Below are 16186 nucleotides of genomic sequence, written 5' to 3' on the forward strand. Positions count from 1 at the left end.
ATATTTCTTAGCATCCAAACACATGTCAGATTGGTCTAAGATTCACTGATGATAACTGCTGTCGTACCGTTTGGGCTGAGGTGTTGGCTGCCTCCTTCAGTCCGTATAGCCTTCCAGCTACCATAATTATCCCCTTGGTCCAGATGGCACAGTTTTCATGGGCCCAGTGCTCCTTAGCCTCTGCCTCCATTTGTAGCCTTTGGAACAAGCTTTCATTGCCCTCTTGGCCCGTGGGGGCTCCTGTGTTGACGGCCTGTAGCTGCTTCATCCTCTTGAACCTCTCTCGGAGAGTTAACCTTCGTAGGCCACCTTCCTGACCCGGTCTTTCCATTCTTTCTGCCCGTCGGAAACGCCAGTGATGCCTGCTGCTGCTACTGCTAACACTTCCCTCTTGAGCGGTTGCTTCTGTACTTCCTTCCGTTTCTGGGGTGCCCTCAGTCTCACTCTTTGAGGAGTTGCCCAGTTCTTTGCTGCTGCCGCTGTTGTCGTCGTTGGTCTTGTCCAACTCTTCCCTGAAGGCTTCTGTGTGTGTAATCGTCAAGATTTTCCGTGGAACCCCGTCCTCTGTGTAGTAAGGTCCACATAAATCACCTAAGTCTTTGTAGTTTGCCGGTTTCCCACACAGGCAACATGTCAGACACCTCCCAACAAGATCTTTATTTATTGTGGGTCCCTGCAGCATGGCAGCAGTGTGTGGCACTACCTTTGCAACTGTGAAAGGATTCCTCATTCTGAGGATGCCCTTTTTTCTGCGTCTCTGAAATACGACCGCATCCTCTGCCTTGTTGACTATGGCACACCAGGAAGAAAAGTCTCTTGAGTTGTTAATCCGTACATAAGGATAGAAAGACAGTTTAGACCTTTGATGGACCCATCTACGCCTGATCCTCTTCACAGAAATGGTCTCGGTCCGTTTTTCTGATACTGTCACTACAGGACCGATAACACACGTCTCCTCGTTTTCTGTGTTTCCTTTTTCCCTTCTTTCCCTTTCTTGTCTTTCTTTCTCCTCTTTTTCCTCCTGTTCACATCCTGCTGCCCTCACTACTGCCTCAATTACCTCGATGGCATCTTTCATCCCGGGTTTTGGCCCGGGCTTTTTGTGGATCTTAATTGGCTTGCCAGGAATCGGCTCTGTTGAGGCTTTGCTTCTTTTCCTTTTAGCTGGGCTTGCTGATGGTTTTCTGCCTCTTCGAGGTTTATGGATGAGGTCTGTACTGGTAACCTGGGGAGTTTCTATGATGTCATCTGTGCTGATTGGCAGAGGTACTGTGGGCTCTGTGGGGTTCACCTTGTCCTCCACACTCTCCTGTTGCTCGTCTGTTTCAGTGTTAGCCTCCTCAACTAAATCTGTTTCCTCTGAAGAGGACTGGCCTTTTCTTTTCTTCCTCCTTTGTTTCAGGTGCATCTCATGGTTGTTTTTGATGGCCCTTTGCTTTGCTAGTCTTGGTGTTGTAACTATTAGACTCCCTGCTTCCAAGGCTACCACTGAGGCATCTGTACTCTCCACCATGGCCCATCGCTTCCTTTTAGTCCTCACAGACTTGGCGGCAGCTGTAGATACACCTTCTGAGGCCTCCGGTATCCACTCACCTGGAGCGCTGCCTTCTACTGCTGCCTCTGAACTCCAGACATTATCAGCTAGAACATCCTGCTCTGTCCCTGGTTTAATATCTTCCTGTGTTGCTTCATTTTTATTTACAACCTCTTCTTCCAGCCCTTGTCTCACCCCCTCTAGTGTTGGTGCCTCTGGACTCATGTCTTGCTTTTCTCTGTCTTGTGTCACCTCCACTTTCCTCTCTCCCACCTCAAGTTGCTTCTCTCCATCTTGTTGAGACTCTATCACCTCAGTGCTGTTCGTCACAATAGACGTCTCACCTTCCTTTAAGATACGCTCAGGCAAAGCCTTGGTTGTCATGTCATCAGTCAGACTGCTGTCTAGCTGGGGGATTGGGAGGTGTTTCTTTGAGCTAGGAGATGTAATCTTCTGCACCATGGCCTCATATTTCTGTCCTCTGCCTTTGCGTGGTGGGAGAACTTTTGTTTTAGTGGGGCACTGAGGAGGCACCACGGGCGGATCACTAGTGATGTCAGGTCCACTGGTGTTGGCCAGAATGTCTTTGGTTATGGGAGTGACCACAGGTTCTTTCTTAGGCGGCCCTCGCTTTCTTCGTGGGCCGCGTGTGACCTTCTCTTTAGGTGTTGGGACGGCCTGTTCCAGCTGGGCGGGCTGAGGCGGTAACGTTTTTGGTTTGGGTTTTGGACCCCTCTTTCTTTTTAATGGTGTAGAAAGTTCTGAAGTAGGTTTCCGTTTTAGTGGAAGGGGGATCTTTTCCTCAGATTGCTCAGGTGGCATGTGTGGTGTGAGTGGGTCTCCTGTAACTTCATTATCTGTGACTGCAGTCTGAATGGGGGAGAGCATTTGCTCCACAGTTATGAGCTCTTCTTCTTTAAGAGAAACATCACTGGCTTTAAATTCTGTGACTGTCTCTGTGAGAATATCTTCACCCATTATTTTTTCTTTTTCTTTTGACAGTTTTTCCTGGGAGGGCTTCCTGGATCTCAAAACCATATTTTTGCTCTCGTTCTCTGGCGTCTTTAGCTCATGGTGTGCTTGTTGCTCCTCTTGTGTTGCTCCCTGGTTTACTTGTGATATCGTAGATTTCAGGCTCTTCCTACTCCTGCTTTGCGGCCTCACGAAAGGCTGAGTGGTTTCTTCCTGCTGCAACAATTTAGGTTTAGTAAGTGAACCTTTGGGCCGGCCCACTGGGGCCTTGATGGGTGCAGTGTCAGTGTGGGACAAAATGCCTGGAGACTTGGGTCCAGGCTTAGGTCCTAGTTTTGCACCTGGCTTGAGAGCTGGTTTTGGACCAGGTTTTGACCCAGGTTTTGGTCCAGGCTTTGAACCTGGTTTGGGTCCTGGTTTTCGTTTTATAGGAGTCTCAATTTTCGGTGGCAGTTCTGGTTCATTTGGCAGAGGTTTTGGTCCCTGTTTTGGTCCTGGTTTTAGCCCTGGTTTTGGGCCAGGTTTTTGGGCTAGTTTAGGCCCTTGTTTTGCACCTGGCTTTGCACCTGGCTTTACACCAGGTTTTGGCCCTGGTTTTGGCCCAGGCTTTGAACCTGGCTTTGGGCCTGGTTTTCTTTTTACATGAGGTTCGGCTTTAGGTGGCAAATCTTGTGCGTTGAATGAGCGTGTGCACATTCGTGAACGAAAACCATCACTTAGCATTTTGGGAGTCTGACTCACAATAGATTCCTGATGGGCTAGATCCATTTGATCTGAGAATAGCTCGGTTTTGCTTGGAGGCATGCTTGTTTTCTGTGTGTGTGAGTGGCCTCCTTCCTCTTCCTTTTCCCCCTCCCTCTCCAAGCTTAGCTGTTGCCTGATTCCCACACCTGAATGCATGATTCTTCTTCTGCCCCTGGCATGCTTACGTCCAAATGCCCTCGGCTGAGCAGATGGAGCCACAGGTTCTGGTTTGGCCAAAGGGGTTACAGCGCTGGAACAGCTGATGCCTGGTTCCATGTCCTCGTCACCTTTTTTCGGGGAAGGTGGAGTGTCTGCCCAGGAGGGGGCTGAGGGAAGTATTGACTTCCCTGGTAGTTGAGGAGAGTCTGGCTCCAGCACTTTAGCATCACTGTGATCAATATGATCCCTGGCCTGAGATGGAGGTGTTGCCTTGTCATTGAGAGCGGAGAAGACTGGCATAGCAGACTGAGGCTGAGGGGCAGTGTCACCAATTGCTGACTCCATTTCAGAGGCATCTACTGCGGCCGTTACTGCTGCTGAGTTTGGATGGGCAGGTCCCCCGGCAAACTCATTGTCAGAATGGAGCTCAGCAGTCTGGCTCTCTGTCTTGCTGCCAATATCCCCAGACATCTTTTCTAATTCATCTCTTTTATTCATGTGCTCCTCATTCAATGACTCGGTCAATTCCCCACCCTTCCCCAGTTCCTCCCTCACCTCTACAGACAGAGGTGGTGAAAGGGAACATTTTTCTTGTTTCTCTGTTTCTTTTTGTTCCTCTGCGTTGGTTTTCTCCTTTTCTCTCTCTTCCTCTTCACCCTCTCCTTCATTGTCCAGGTCTCTCGTGTCTCTCTTGTCTGAGACACAGTCTTCCAAGGCCTCAACTTGAGGAGTTGGAGACGTGTTTTCTGAGCTGTCCTCCTTCCCTGTGGAGTATTGATCCTGCTCAAGGTCACCCCTAGAAATGAATGGCAATGTTTTCACTGAGCTCTCAGATGCAGTTGGAGACTCAGATTTGTATGTCTCTGATTTCATCTCCTGGCCAAAATGATCTTTGTGGCTGGAATCAGACAGAGCTGCCGGTGACTGTTCAACCGAGTCTCCTGCATTAGGTTCATATTTAGTCTGGTACACTGTCTCCTCATAGCAGTAGGCTTTTCCTGTCCCTTCTTTGTTTATTTTGCTGTAAACATCTGGACATTTCTCTTCATCTGACCATTTTTCTAGCTTCTTTCCACATTTTGTCGTGTCTACATCTCTCTCACTCTTGTGGTCAGGCGTCTTCTCTGTTGTCAATTCTTCTTTATCAGAAGATTTCTCTGTCCAGGCCGATTCTTCGAAATTCTCTTTGACAGGCTCATTGATGTGCTGCATATCAGAGGGAGAATCTTGTTCTTGCTTCATGGGACTGGGGATTGTAATGCTTGTTGGAGATCTCTCATCACTAATGCTCTTCACTGGAGTGCTCATGCCATCTCCTCCCTGCCCTGATTGACATCTAGCAGGGTCAGGGGTGAGGTTGTGCAGACCTGAGTCGCCAGACCTGGTAGACATGTCATCGGGAGATGCCATGGAGCATGAAGAGGCTGTGTCGACGCTGAGCTGTGTGTTGTTATGGGCCTGGGCTGGACTTCTGCCCTGGCCAAAGTAGTAGTAGCCCCTCTCCAGCGGTTCATCGCTGCTGCTGGAGTAGCCACCCTCATGGATTTCCATGGGCAGCGGTTGATGCTGTGGGGTACAGTAAGCATCCTGTATAGGTCCCCCACCCACACTGCCACCACTGTCTGGATATGGAGGACTTTTGTATTCCTCACCCTTTTTGGATGATACTGCACTTCCAGCACTGCTGTTGCTCCCGCCACTGCTGCGCTTACTGCCTTTTTTGTTTGCAACCAGGGCCTCTGAAAGCAGGAGCTGCTGTACATTATTAGAGATGCTCTCCACCTGAGAGGTGAGAGCATTCAGACTCCACAAGCTGGGGTTTGACAATAGCTTCTCTGAGAAGCGTTCTTTCATTGTGGGGACCTGCGGTGTTGTGGAATAGCTGTGCGGTATGCTGGGTGAGGGGTGTGAGCGTGGGGGCATCAACATAGTGTTGGCACTGGCTTGTTCCTGCATGCCAGCTGAAGATGATGAAGAGGAGGAGGCTGCTCCAGGGGTCATAGGTGGCTGGCTATACTGGAATGACTCTGGATTGGTCATTAACGGTGAAGGGGTGGAACTGTATGAAGGGGAACGCCCCACAGATCGGGCTGGGGAGTGGCTCGAGGAGGGGCTACAAGTCTGATAATACTGTTCTGGGGACCTGACAGGCAACTCTGAGAGACAGTAGTTTTGTTGGGCTTGGCTATAGTGTTGGTATTTTGGATGGGGTTCCTGGGGGTTGGTCATGGGCTGCTGCTCGTAACCTCTGGAGGGAGGCTGCTGATATCCGTAACTGTTTTGGCTCGACCTGTAGGCCCCCTGCTTCAGATTGCCATGGCTGCTCATTTGTCTGCCATACTGAGAACCTGGAGGCAAGTTGTACCCTTTGTAACAGTGGGGCATAGGGCTGCACTTTTCCATGTATGTAGATGGAGAGGGTGAGTGCTGCGGGTAGTGTAGGTGACTCTGGGGATACATGAGAGGTGAAGGGGAAGGGTTGGGAGGATGGGGCTGGTGGTGGGGGCTAGTATAGACAGGGGTAGAGGGCTGGTGGCACTGGGTCTGGGAGTGGCCCAGCATATTCTGCTCCATGTACTGGGAGGAACTAGGTGCAGGAGTACCACTAGACTCCAAACGTCCTACCATTTCCTGCTCATACTGTGCTAACTGGGCTGGGTCCTCCCACTTCTGCTGGAGGTGGCCCTCGCTCATATATTGGGCTGAATAAGTTCCTGGGCCCATGTGATTACTGTAGCCCCCGGGACCCTGCAGATGCTGACTGGGATTCGGTGGGGGCACTTTGCTTCCTCTGAATGATTTCTTTGCTTGTGAGGGTGCTGAGCCCCCATTTCCACTCCCATTTCCTCCGCCATTTCCTGGGTAACCAGCGTAGGCTTGCTGGCTGTAACAGTCCTTAGGTCCGCCTCCAATTCCTGGTCCTCCAGTTGTCGGCATGCTTGTCGGGTTTGCCAAGGAATGTGCCTCGTAGCCTGACCTGGTGTGCCCCGGGCCTGGGCCTGGATGTGGACCGGGTCCTGGGTGCGGGTGTTGTGGATGGGGATGATGCGGGTGTTGCCGGTAGGTCTCCAGGCGGGATAATTCATGGGGCTCCTGCTGGTAGCAGGGTTGGTTGCTGTGGTAACCACCGCTGCGCTCACGGAAGGACTGCATAACGTTCTCCGTCTGTAGCCAGAGCAGGGAGGGGGAGGTGAGGTGAGACGGGAAAGGGGAAAGGGGGGGTTGGGGGTTCTGGAGGCAGGGAGAGAGGGAAAAGTGAGAAAAAGAAGAAATGATGAGGGTTAGTGCTGCTGAGCCTGGAGTTCAACTATTCTGCGTCTTCTCCTTTGATATTCAGTGTCTAAATCTATTTTTACTTTCACCTGGAGTCAAAGGAAAGTTCTCCCTTTCTATGAGAAACTAATGATGACAGTTTTTGTACTCCGGCTCACAAACATTCAGACACACAGACACAGGTACATGCACCGTTCACTCCTTAAATATATTCACTTCATCACCATAACATGATTATCAGTGTTGGGCAAGTGACTTTGAAAAAGTAAGTAATTATAGTTACTAGTTACTTCTTTAAAAAAGTAACTGAGTTAGTAACTGAGTTACCAGATTCTAAAAGTAATTAATTACTTGAAAAGTAACTATTGCGTTACTTGCCTCTGGGGTCCAGGGTATAATTGGCCATTTTAACCACTTTTGATTTTACCTCGACATTTCACCTTTAAAAACTATTTACTTTGCCTTGTTTGGTATCATTCTTTTCAGCACAACCTCACGTGTCTGAATTTACAGTTATGTTTTCATTTTGATATACTTTATTAACACAATTGATCTAAAATCAGACAAAAACATCAAATCCGATAAAAAAAAGTGATATTTTCACTGAAACAACCACAAACATGTTCATTGAATCATATTTCATAACCTTAAATGCAAATATAAATTGTGAATTTTAAAATCATATGCACAAGTTTTGCACACAGCAAGTTATTTGCAGCCATTTACCTTTTACTCTTTTTTTTTATAACCATTTCAAACTATTTACAGAACAATCAGCTGTTCTGCATTTTATAAGATGCCACACAAATTATTTGTGCCACTCCAAAAAAAAAAAAAAATTCTGTCCACTATAAAGGAGAACATCACAGCCTGATACCTGCAGGTCTGACAGCAGCAGGTGCATCACTCCTGTTTTCTACCTGGAGAAAGCAGTCACCTCATTGTTCTGACACACAACACAAAACTATCCACAACACTACACACTAACTACACAAGACAACACATGAACTACACACTCTAAACACGCTAAACGTCACAAATCTCTCACATCTCAAAACTGGCTCTCTCTCTTTTTCTGTTCTTTCTCGCTCTCTCTCTCTCTCTCTCGCCGTCACTCCTAAAACTTCCCCCTCTTCCCTAAACAACCAAATGTCATGTCGCCATATCATTTTTTGATTGGTCGACATGGTGCATTTTTCCACCAACACGAACGGGCGTTTTTTTTTGTTTTGTTTTGTTTTATTTTTTGGTCATAAGCAGAGAGTGCTTGCTAGCGCTGTCCTTAGACAGCAAACGTGATGACAATATTGAGGAAAAATGCGCGTCTATTGTTTATCATGACTCTGGTTTTACGTGGCCTATCAACACAATTTAAAAACTGATATATATGACCTTGTTGCTTTGTCATCTTGAAGTGGTCATGTTATTGGCTTACCACGACTACTATATTCTTCCTCAGTCAAACAGCAGCACTCATGCGATTGTTTTCCCCCTAGCCAAAAGTGGGGCCAAAAGTGATTTGTCTACCAGAAAGTGATTGGTCCGCGGGAGCGCGCGCAGCTGCTTAAAGCTGTACAGCTACTTCCGTGCATATATATATATAAGGTGCGGTAAGCTGAACACAGCTTCAGCCGTCTGTTTGTTGAAAAATAGTAACGGACCGCATTTTCTTGTTAGTAACGGTAACGGCGTTGTAACGATAGGAATAGTAATTAGTTAGATTACTCATTACTGAAAAAGAAACGCCGTTAGTAACGCCGTTATTTGTAATGCCGTTATTCCCATCACTGATGATTACACAACAATAACTGTGTTGTAGATTTCTTAGAATACTACCAGCTGCTAACTGTTGTTCATACGTGAAGAAATGTGCATGTATCTGTGTGTCTCCTGGATCTTTTTTTCAGTCTTTTCACGATGAAAGGTGTCGCAGTGAACTTTTGAAATCAGCTATTTATTTATCATATAAATAAATAATGTTTGTACGGGTGTGGGTGAAGATGCAGGCGTGCATAAGCGAAGCCAGGCACATGTTCACAGACTGCAGGTAGGCGGGATAATAACAATGATGTGTGTTTAACGTTTTTAGGAGATTATTTGTAACCGTTTCAGGTCTCAAAACACAATCCACAAACTTCTTCTTCTCCTTATTTTCCTCAAGCTCTTCCAGAAACTACAGTTTCTTACATAAACAAGCATTGTGAAGCAATATTTTCTGGCTTGTTTTTGATGCAGCATTTCATGAAAGGTACATCCAAGCCCTCTTTTTCTCCCCGCCTCTCCTCTCCCTGCTTTCTCCCGCAGAGATGCAAACTCCAATTTTCTCCAAGGGGAAGCAGGAAGTGCTACACTCTGTGTTGGTGTGCATGCTCTCAGTACACCAGAAGGGGTTTTATAGTGTTTATGTATGGTATATCTGAGCGAATGAGGGGATGTTTGCCTGTAATGTGTGTGTGTGTGCATGTGATGGAGAGGTGCAGGAGGGTGATTGTTTTGTGGTTTTGTTTTTTTCGAGGAGGGGAGGTACTTTCCTACATTCATATAAAAGAGGAAGGAGGGGTGGAAAGTGTTCTTGCTCTTGATCTAAAAAGGGAAAAGCGTCACCTGGAGACAGAGCACTGAGCCTCTGTGAATGTGTGTGTATGTGTTTGAGTGTATATGTGTGTTTGTTGGGGAGCTTCAGCACAATATCCCTGCATTCAACCCACCCCGGGGACAGTGGTGCATCCCACCAGATGCACAGTAGCATTATTCATCACAGAAACACGGAGTGTGTGCGTGTGATGGGAGAAAGCTGTGTGCGAATGTTGCATACATTCTTGCATGTTTGTGAGTGATTTTATTGGCGTAGGTTTGTGCTGTACAGTGTAGGTGTACAGATGTTGGTACTGCTTAATTATACACAAACACTAATGCACACAGATACAGATTCCCGTTGAGATTCTTTGTCCTACCTTCTTCTCTGCCTGCAGCCTACTGTGGCTTCACTTGAGGTGGTGTGTATGTGTGTTTGTGTGTGAGTAGGACACTTGTTTACACAATGACCTATATAACATGCTTGTAGAGGACAAGGACCAAGCACAGTGAATAAGATGGCCTCAAACACACTGCATTTGATGTCTGTCTGTCTCTGTTCGTCTCCTCAACAGTCCACTCTCAATAAGGATTAATTGGACTTTTAACCAAATGTGTGCATGTGTATGTCTCTCTCTCACACTAAGAAGCAAATAAACCAAAGGAATGCCTTCCCCAATTAATTTACTTCACCTCCATCAGTCTTTTCTCTTGTACCCAAATGCACTCGTGCATATGCCAGTGTCTACATTCCAGGCACGTCTCTCCTCCACCTCTGTGCCTCTGCGCCTCCTCCTTTCATAGCCATCTTCCACAGAGAACCCTGGCACTGTGGAGTTGGCCGACTGCTGTATTTATGGTTGCGCTATGCCACAGCCTCGGTAGGGGTCAGAGAGGAGAGCGAATGAAGGACACATGCTGAGATCACCAAATCTTCCTGGTTTAGCTGTCTATCAGTCCACCTGCGTCTGTTTAGTGAGGTAGTGCTAACATTGATTTTGCTGGTGCTTGAGCGCAGAGAAAGGAGGATGAAGGTGAAGCAAACACACGTACTGCCCGCTGTCCCTCACACACACACACACACACACGGAGAGGCATGCAAATTCTTTTGCTCTCTCTTCCTTCTTATTAAATAGACTGTCTTCTTGCGTTTCTCAACACAATGTTATCTGTGCTGGGAAGGTGCTCATCTCCTCCATTATTCCATCATCTCTCCCTTCTTTCTTCTCCTTTTCTCGCTTTCTCTCTCTTTGTTTTTCTCTCGCGCGCATTGAATAGAGAGGAGAATGGCAGCAAGAGGGGAAAGACAACGAGACTGAGCAAAATCGGGGGGTGAGGGGGGGGATTGAGTGTGGGGGATGCAAAAGCAGGAAAAGAGTGATAGAATGATAAGTTTGAGGATGAGGAAGATGAGGATGCAGAGGACAGAGGAGGAGCGATGATTGACTGAGTGGGCTTTACAACCTGGGCTCCTGGGAAATATGAGCTCCAGCAAACATCACACACACACACACACAGTTGCACATACACACAGGGGTCCAATGCATGCAAAATTGTAGATGTGTGGAAACTTACTATGCAGGTCCATAATTAGCCAAATGTTTCAGCTTCACACACAAACATGAGCTGCTACAAGTGATTGATTACCACGGAGCGCGTCTCCACTTCTTATCGAGAAAGCTTCCCTCAAGGCCTTCTTTTTTTTTCGGTGTGTTACTGTAGATTTGTAAACCATGAAGTCACCTTGTGTATGACTTTCCGTATGCATTAAAAGGACGTACACAGCAGGAGTGTCCCATCTCAAGTATTAGAATGCGTCGGTCTCCAAATAAAACACATTCAGGATGGAAAGACAGAAGGGAAAGAGCGAGAGGGAGGGAGAGATGGCTGAATCGGATTTTTCCGCTGGATGGTTCATAATGTGCAGAGCTGTGACTGGTTACAGCCTTCATTCGTTTTTTATCCTCTCTCTCCCTCGCTTTCATCGCATCATCGTCAGAGGCAGCTTGAGATGGGATTTATCTCCTTTCCCTCTTGCACGCACGCACACACATACACACACACAAACACACACACACACACACACAAAGGGAGATACAGACAGCTCTCTCTCTCTCGTTCCATCAACTGTGACTCTGAAGCACTTCTGCTTCAAATCTTTTCCTTGCACTCTGTCTGTCTGACACAAACAAACACACAGAGGCACACACACACACACACACGCATACGAAAAAAATGGCGGCATAAAGAGTGGAGGGATGGGACGTCTCCCTGTGTGTTTACCTCCCCAGTCATCTCAGTTAATTATGCATGCAGAGGCAGTTTGCTCGGGAGGTGGAGCGGCCTGGGAGGAAATGCACACACACACACTCACACACACACACACACACACACACACACACACGCAGACAAACATATACACGCATCTCATCACAGATATTCACAAAAAGTCACACTTCACCACCACCACCGGAATCATCACAACGCAACCTAGCACCACGCACGCCAAAGCTCGGCTCACATGCTCCTCGACAACCTGACAACGCATTTGAAAATAACCCAAACATGCCATGCTCCCTGCACCCCCTTCCTCCCTTCGCTGCACTATACACACACACACACACACACACACACACACACACACACACACACACACACACACACACACACTCATGTCTAACACATCTGCCTTTAACACAGCACGCTCCAAAATAACACAGCAACCCACTCGGCTGCTGCTCCCAATCAGTACGCCGCAATCCCCTCCCTAATTACACACACTTCAGTACGACGCAGAGCGTTCGGATGCCTCAAACTATCACTTGGCCTCTTCAGATTTCCTGTGCGTGCCCTCCCCCTCTCTCTGTGGATGCTCTGCCCTTTAACTCGATCACCTCAGCTTCAACACACTGGACAGGTGGTCAGTCTGAGTGACAGCTTCTCTGCCTCTCTCCTCCTCTCCTGCGCAGTGTCTGGCCAGACAGTGTGGGTGGGTTCCTTCCCAAAGGAGACGCTTAGAAGATGGAAGAAGCCAATATCTGCTCTGACATTTGTCTGTGGCCCACTGTCATGACACACAGCTGGAGGTCACAGGGGTTCACCCGCAGCCAGTCACATAGATTATTGGAGGAGACATAGAAGGGGGCGGAGACCTGCAACTGACACTTATAGACAGACGGGCAGACTGATGGATAGATAGTGTTTGAGGCCTGTTTGAGACTAATTTGAAGGGCCGCTTTAGAGGAAACAAGGAGAAAGCTCCTAATTAACAGTGTAGAGTTTATGTTCACGTCAAACCCAAATTTAAGTTTCAGCCAGGAGGGGGAGCCAGAGATAACACAGCCAACAGAGGCAGATTTGTGTTTTTTTTACAGATGTGGTTCTTTCATGTGTTATGGCATTTTTTTTGGTCTTTATTGAAACTGGAGTATTCACTGTAGAAAAATCTAGTATTACATGTGCTGTAGGACGAATTGTGGCACAGTGGCACCTACTGAGAAGTTGTTGCACATGTTGGAGTCATCATTTCCCGCAAGTGTAATGCCACCCTATTGAAATTCATGTTTTACACATGTATGAATGCAGCGTTCACCACGTGCTACATGTAAGTGTTCGAAAGCAGCCAAATGTAGACATATGAGGTTACGCTTGCCTCTGCTACTATTGAAGAAGTCCAATGAAGGAGTTCAATGATAATTAGAAAAAAATGAATGAATAGTTAATTTTTCTTATGTTTTTTTTTTTTTTTTTTTAAAAAACAACCTAAAATTGAATCACTTAAAAATTACAGTAAAATTTGCATGGAAATTTTACCAGTGATATGGTTTGACCAAAACTTACGCGATTAACTTTGACGGTTGGTTCAGATCCAGATCCAGAAATTTTGTGGCATTTTATGTCAAAACAATGGAAATGCAGATCATTTAAATAAAGAAAAACTGTTAGATGTCATCTAAGTGTTCTTGTGAAAACGTATCAGACTGATCAGGAACTGCTCTTCCCATCTTGGACTGCTCTGCCTAACTAGTCTGTCACCAAATTCCCTGTTTAACCAATTTCATATCCAGCAACGTTTTAAGGCTGAAATACCTCCATATCATCTACATGTGAGTCTTGTTTAGGTTGATCTTGGAGATGACTTTGATTCCACGTAGGAATCCAGCTAATCTGAGGTCTACATTTGATGTAATTGGAGTTCATGTGTGTGCGAGATGTCGTCTTGTCTCTGGGGTTTGGGGATGACTCATCGGCATTCGCAGACATGACTCTAGACACAAATGTCTGCATGCACACGTGAACTCGTGAACAGCAAGCGCACGCACTCTTCACAGAAGTTACTTAAATGCCTGGAACTGGAAGAATCGAAGCAGAAACTCTTGACTGCAGAAACGCAGACACACACACGCACACCGCTTCAGGTTCAGCGGGAAAGAATAAATAAAGGTCAGAGAGACAAAGCGAGGCAGATGTGTCTGTCTGCAAGCGAGAGAGAAATGCATCAGCCACCACAGCAATCTACTGGGAGGTTTAGGCTCAGAATCCCTATCTGGCTCTTAAGGCAGAGTGCAGAGGTTATCCCACTAGCCTATAAAATATCATTCTTTCTCTCTTCCTCTGTCTCTCTGTGTGTGGCATGAAAACAAAGACGTTCTACTCATTAGCAGTTGGACGGTGCCCAAATGTGCATCTGTGTCAATCTATTTCCCTTATTTGGCCGAAAAGCTGGTGATTGCCAATGACCTTTTCGACAGGAACAACTAACAGTGGGACGTGTTAGGCCATAAACAACAACAATAGGGATTGCAGTCACCATAGTAACCACAGAGCCAATCAGAGAAGTGAAAACCTTGAGTGGCATGAGGCAATGACACAGGCAATCCTTGTGAGTGCGTATACAGCACTGAAAATCAGGACACTCAGACAGAGATTAGTCACATGTTAGTTTTGTGCATTTTTTTTTCAATAAAAACAATACAATATTATGTGATCAGATATTAAAGACTATGACGCCGACATTTCTCCTTATTCACGCGCCACAGGAACATGTGCACTGATATCTTTACAGGGTCTTCATTTATTTTCTATTTGCAGCCATAACCTGACGGCCTTTCGCTTTTAATCGCATCCTGGAAAAGTAGAGGGCTCCCAGTTTGTATGTGATACTTTGACAAGTTGTGCAGAGATTTCCTTGTTCTGCACTGAATCTTTGATAACTACATATTGATTGTTTTATCCCTCACAGAGAGGAAAAACAAAGAGAGTCCCGTGTGCTCAATTCGACACGATTCAGACTCAAACCAGCAGCATTTAGTCAGCTCTGTGAGCTCTTTCGCAAATCAACTCCGATTTGACTTTGCTACTTCTTCTTATATCACTTTGTTCATTATTAATAAACTGCTTCACTTCCCCGCTGAACAATAGGCTGAAAACGAGCATGCAGGCTGTGAAAGGATAAGTCCTGGACACCTATTTCTTTTAATATCTTCTTCTTTTTTTTATAGCCTTGACCCAAAAATCATCGAACCCTCCCTTTTCCTGCTCCTCTGCACAACTCTCCTTTATCTCTTTTTCCTATCATCTATCTTTTCTTTCGCTCTGTCTTTCAGCACGGTCACCTCCGTTGGGCAGCTGCCGTGCGTTGCCCTTTGAAGGACTAAACCTGGCTTTGTTGACATGGTAACGGAGTGATGAGACGAGTCCGAGTGGAGAAGGAGAGAGGGATGAGCGAAAGAGGGCGACATTCACACACATGCAATCAAGCACGCATTTGTAGGCTGTGTGTTTTTGGTGCAAAGGTTGTCTTGGATACGAGGCCCTGTGACAAGAATCAGGAAAAATAAACCTGATTGCTCGTTACCCGTGTCCTGGTGTTTTTGTGCTCTTGTGTGAGCGAGTCATTGTCAGTGTGTAGGTGGGTGACAACAAACGAAAGTCAATGTTGGCTTTGAATTCTTTACTAATACGTGCAAGCGCTTAGCATGAATACATTCGTCTGTAAAGGAGGGATAGAGCTTAATGATCAGGCTTGATTGACTGCAATATTCCTGCAGTGTGTGTGTGTGTGTGTGTGTGTATGTGCACATATGCGTCTGTGTCTGGTGGACTCTAAATGACCTTGCTGGGTGCAGATTGAGTGAGAGATATAGCCACAGAATAAAAGGAATAAAGAGAAAGAAGCACTATGTGGATTCATGCTCCCACAGTGCAGGTAACCTCACCCTTGCCCACACACTTCTCTGCTTTTCTGTCTACAGGTTTCTCTTTCTCCATCTCCCTTTCCCTCTCACGCACTCACAACACACACAAGGGAGTTAGGGTCCTGTAAAGTGGGCCGCAGAGCTACTTGGTATTCCATCAGAATCCTCCAGCAAGGGAGGATTGTGGAGCAGGGGAAAGAAACGATGCAGGAGAAAGATGATACACGGGAGAAGAGGACAAAAGCAAAGCAATCAAGAACGAGCGCGTCGGTTAAGTTCTCATACACGAGAGCTGAAATCCACTTCGGCTCACCCAAAAAGCAGGCGCAGGGAGGTAACGTACCTTCGCTTCAAGCGAATATGCTGCTTTCTGAGGTTGAAAAACAGATGTGAAACGGCTCATATTTTGCAGTGACCCATTTTGGTTTGGCCCATCAAAGCACATCTTTCTGCCACAGACGCACATACACTTACACACACACGTACACACACACACACACACACACACACACACACACACACACACACACACACACACACATCCGTCCTTTCCAGGTAATGGGGTGGAGTGCTCCACTGAAGCAGAGGGAACTGAGTTGGAGCAGGTCTGGTGTGACATCCCGGTTGGGGCTCGTGATGCGTTCCACTCCCATGTCTTTGGTCCCTCCGCTCATTTACACATGCGCTCACTCACACATGTGTAAATGTACGCAAATTCACTTGGTCTCACACA

The 16186-nt window shown here is 46.6% G+C and overlaps 1 protein-coding gene across 1 annotated transcript in view; it reads right to left on the reverse strand.

The window, feature by feature from the left end:
• The window catches only part of rai1 (retinoic acid induced 1), a 52833-nt gene that overhangs the window by 5609 nt on the left and 31038 nt on the right, over window positions 1-16186 (reverse strand). The window contains exon 2 of the mRNA XM_084926110.1: window positions 68-6640. Within this exon, the coding sequence (XP_084782236.1) occupies window positions 68-6562 (6495 nt within the window). The 5' untranslated portion in view covers window positions 6563-6640. The remainder of the gene's footprint in view (window positions 1-67; window positions 6641-16186) is intronic.

Source organism: Perissodus microlepis, chromosome 4 (assembly GCF_051167445.1).
Source record: "Perissodus microlepis isolate ML-2025 ecotype Zambia chromosome 4, ASM5116744v1, whole genome shotgun sequence".
Taxonomy (NCBI): domain Eukaryota; kingdom Metazoa; phylum Chordata; class Actinopteri; order Cichliformes; family Cichlidae; genus Perissodus; species Perissodus microlepis.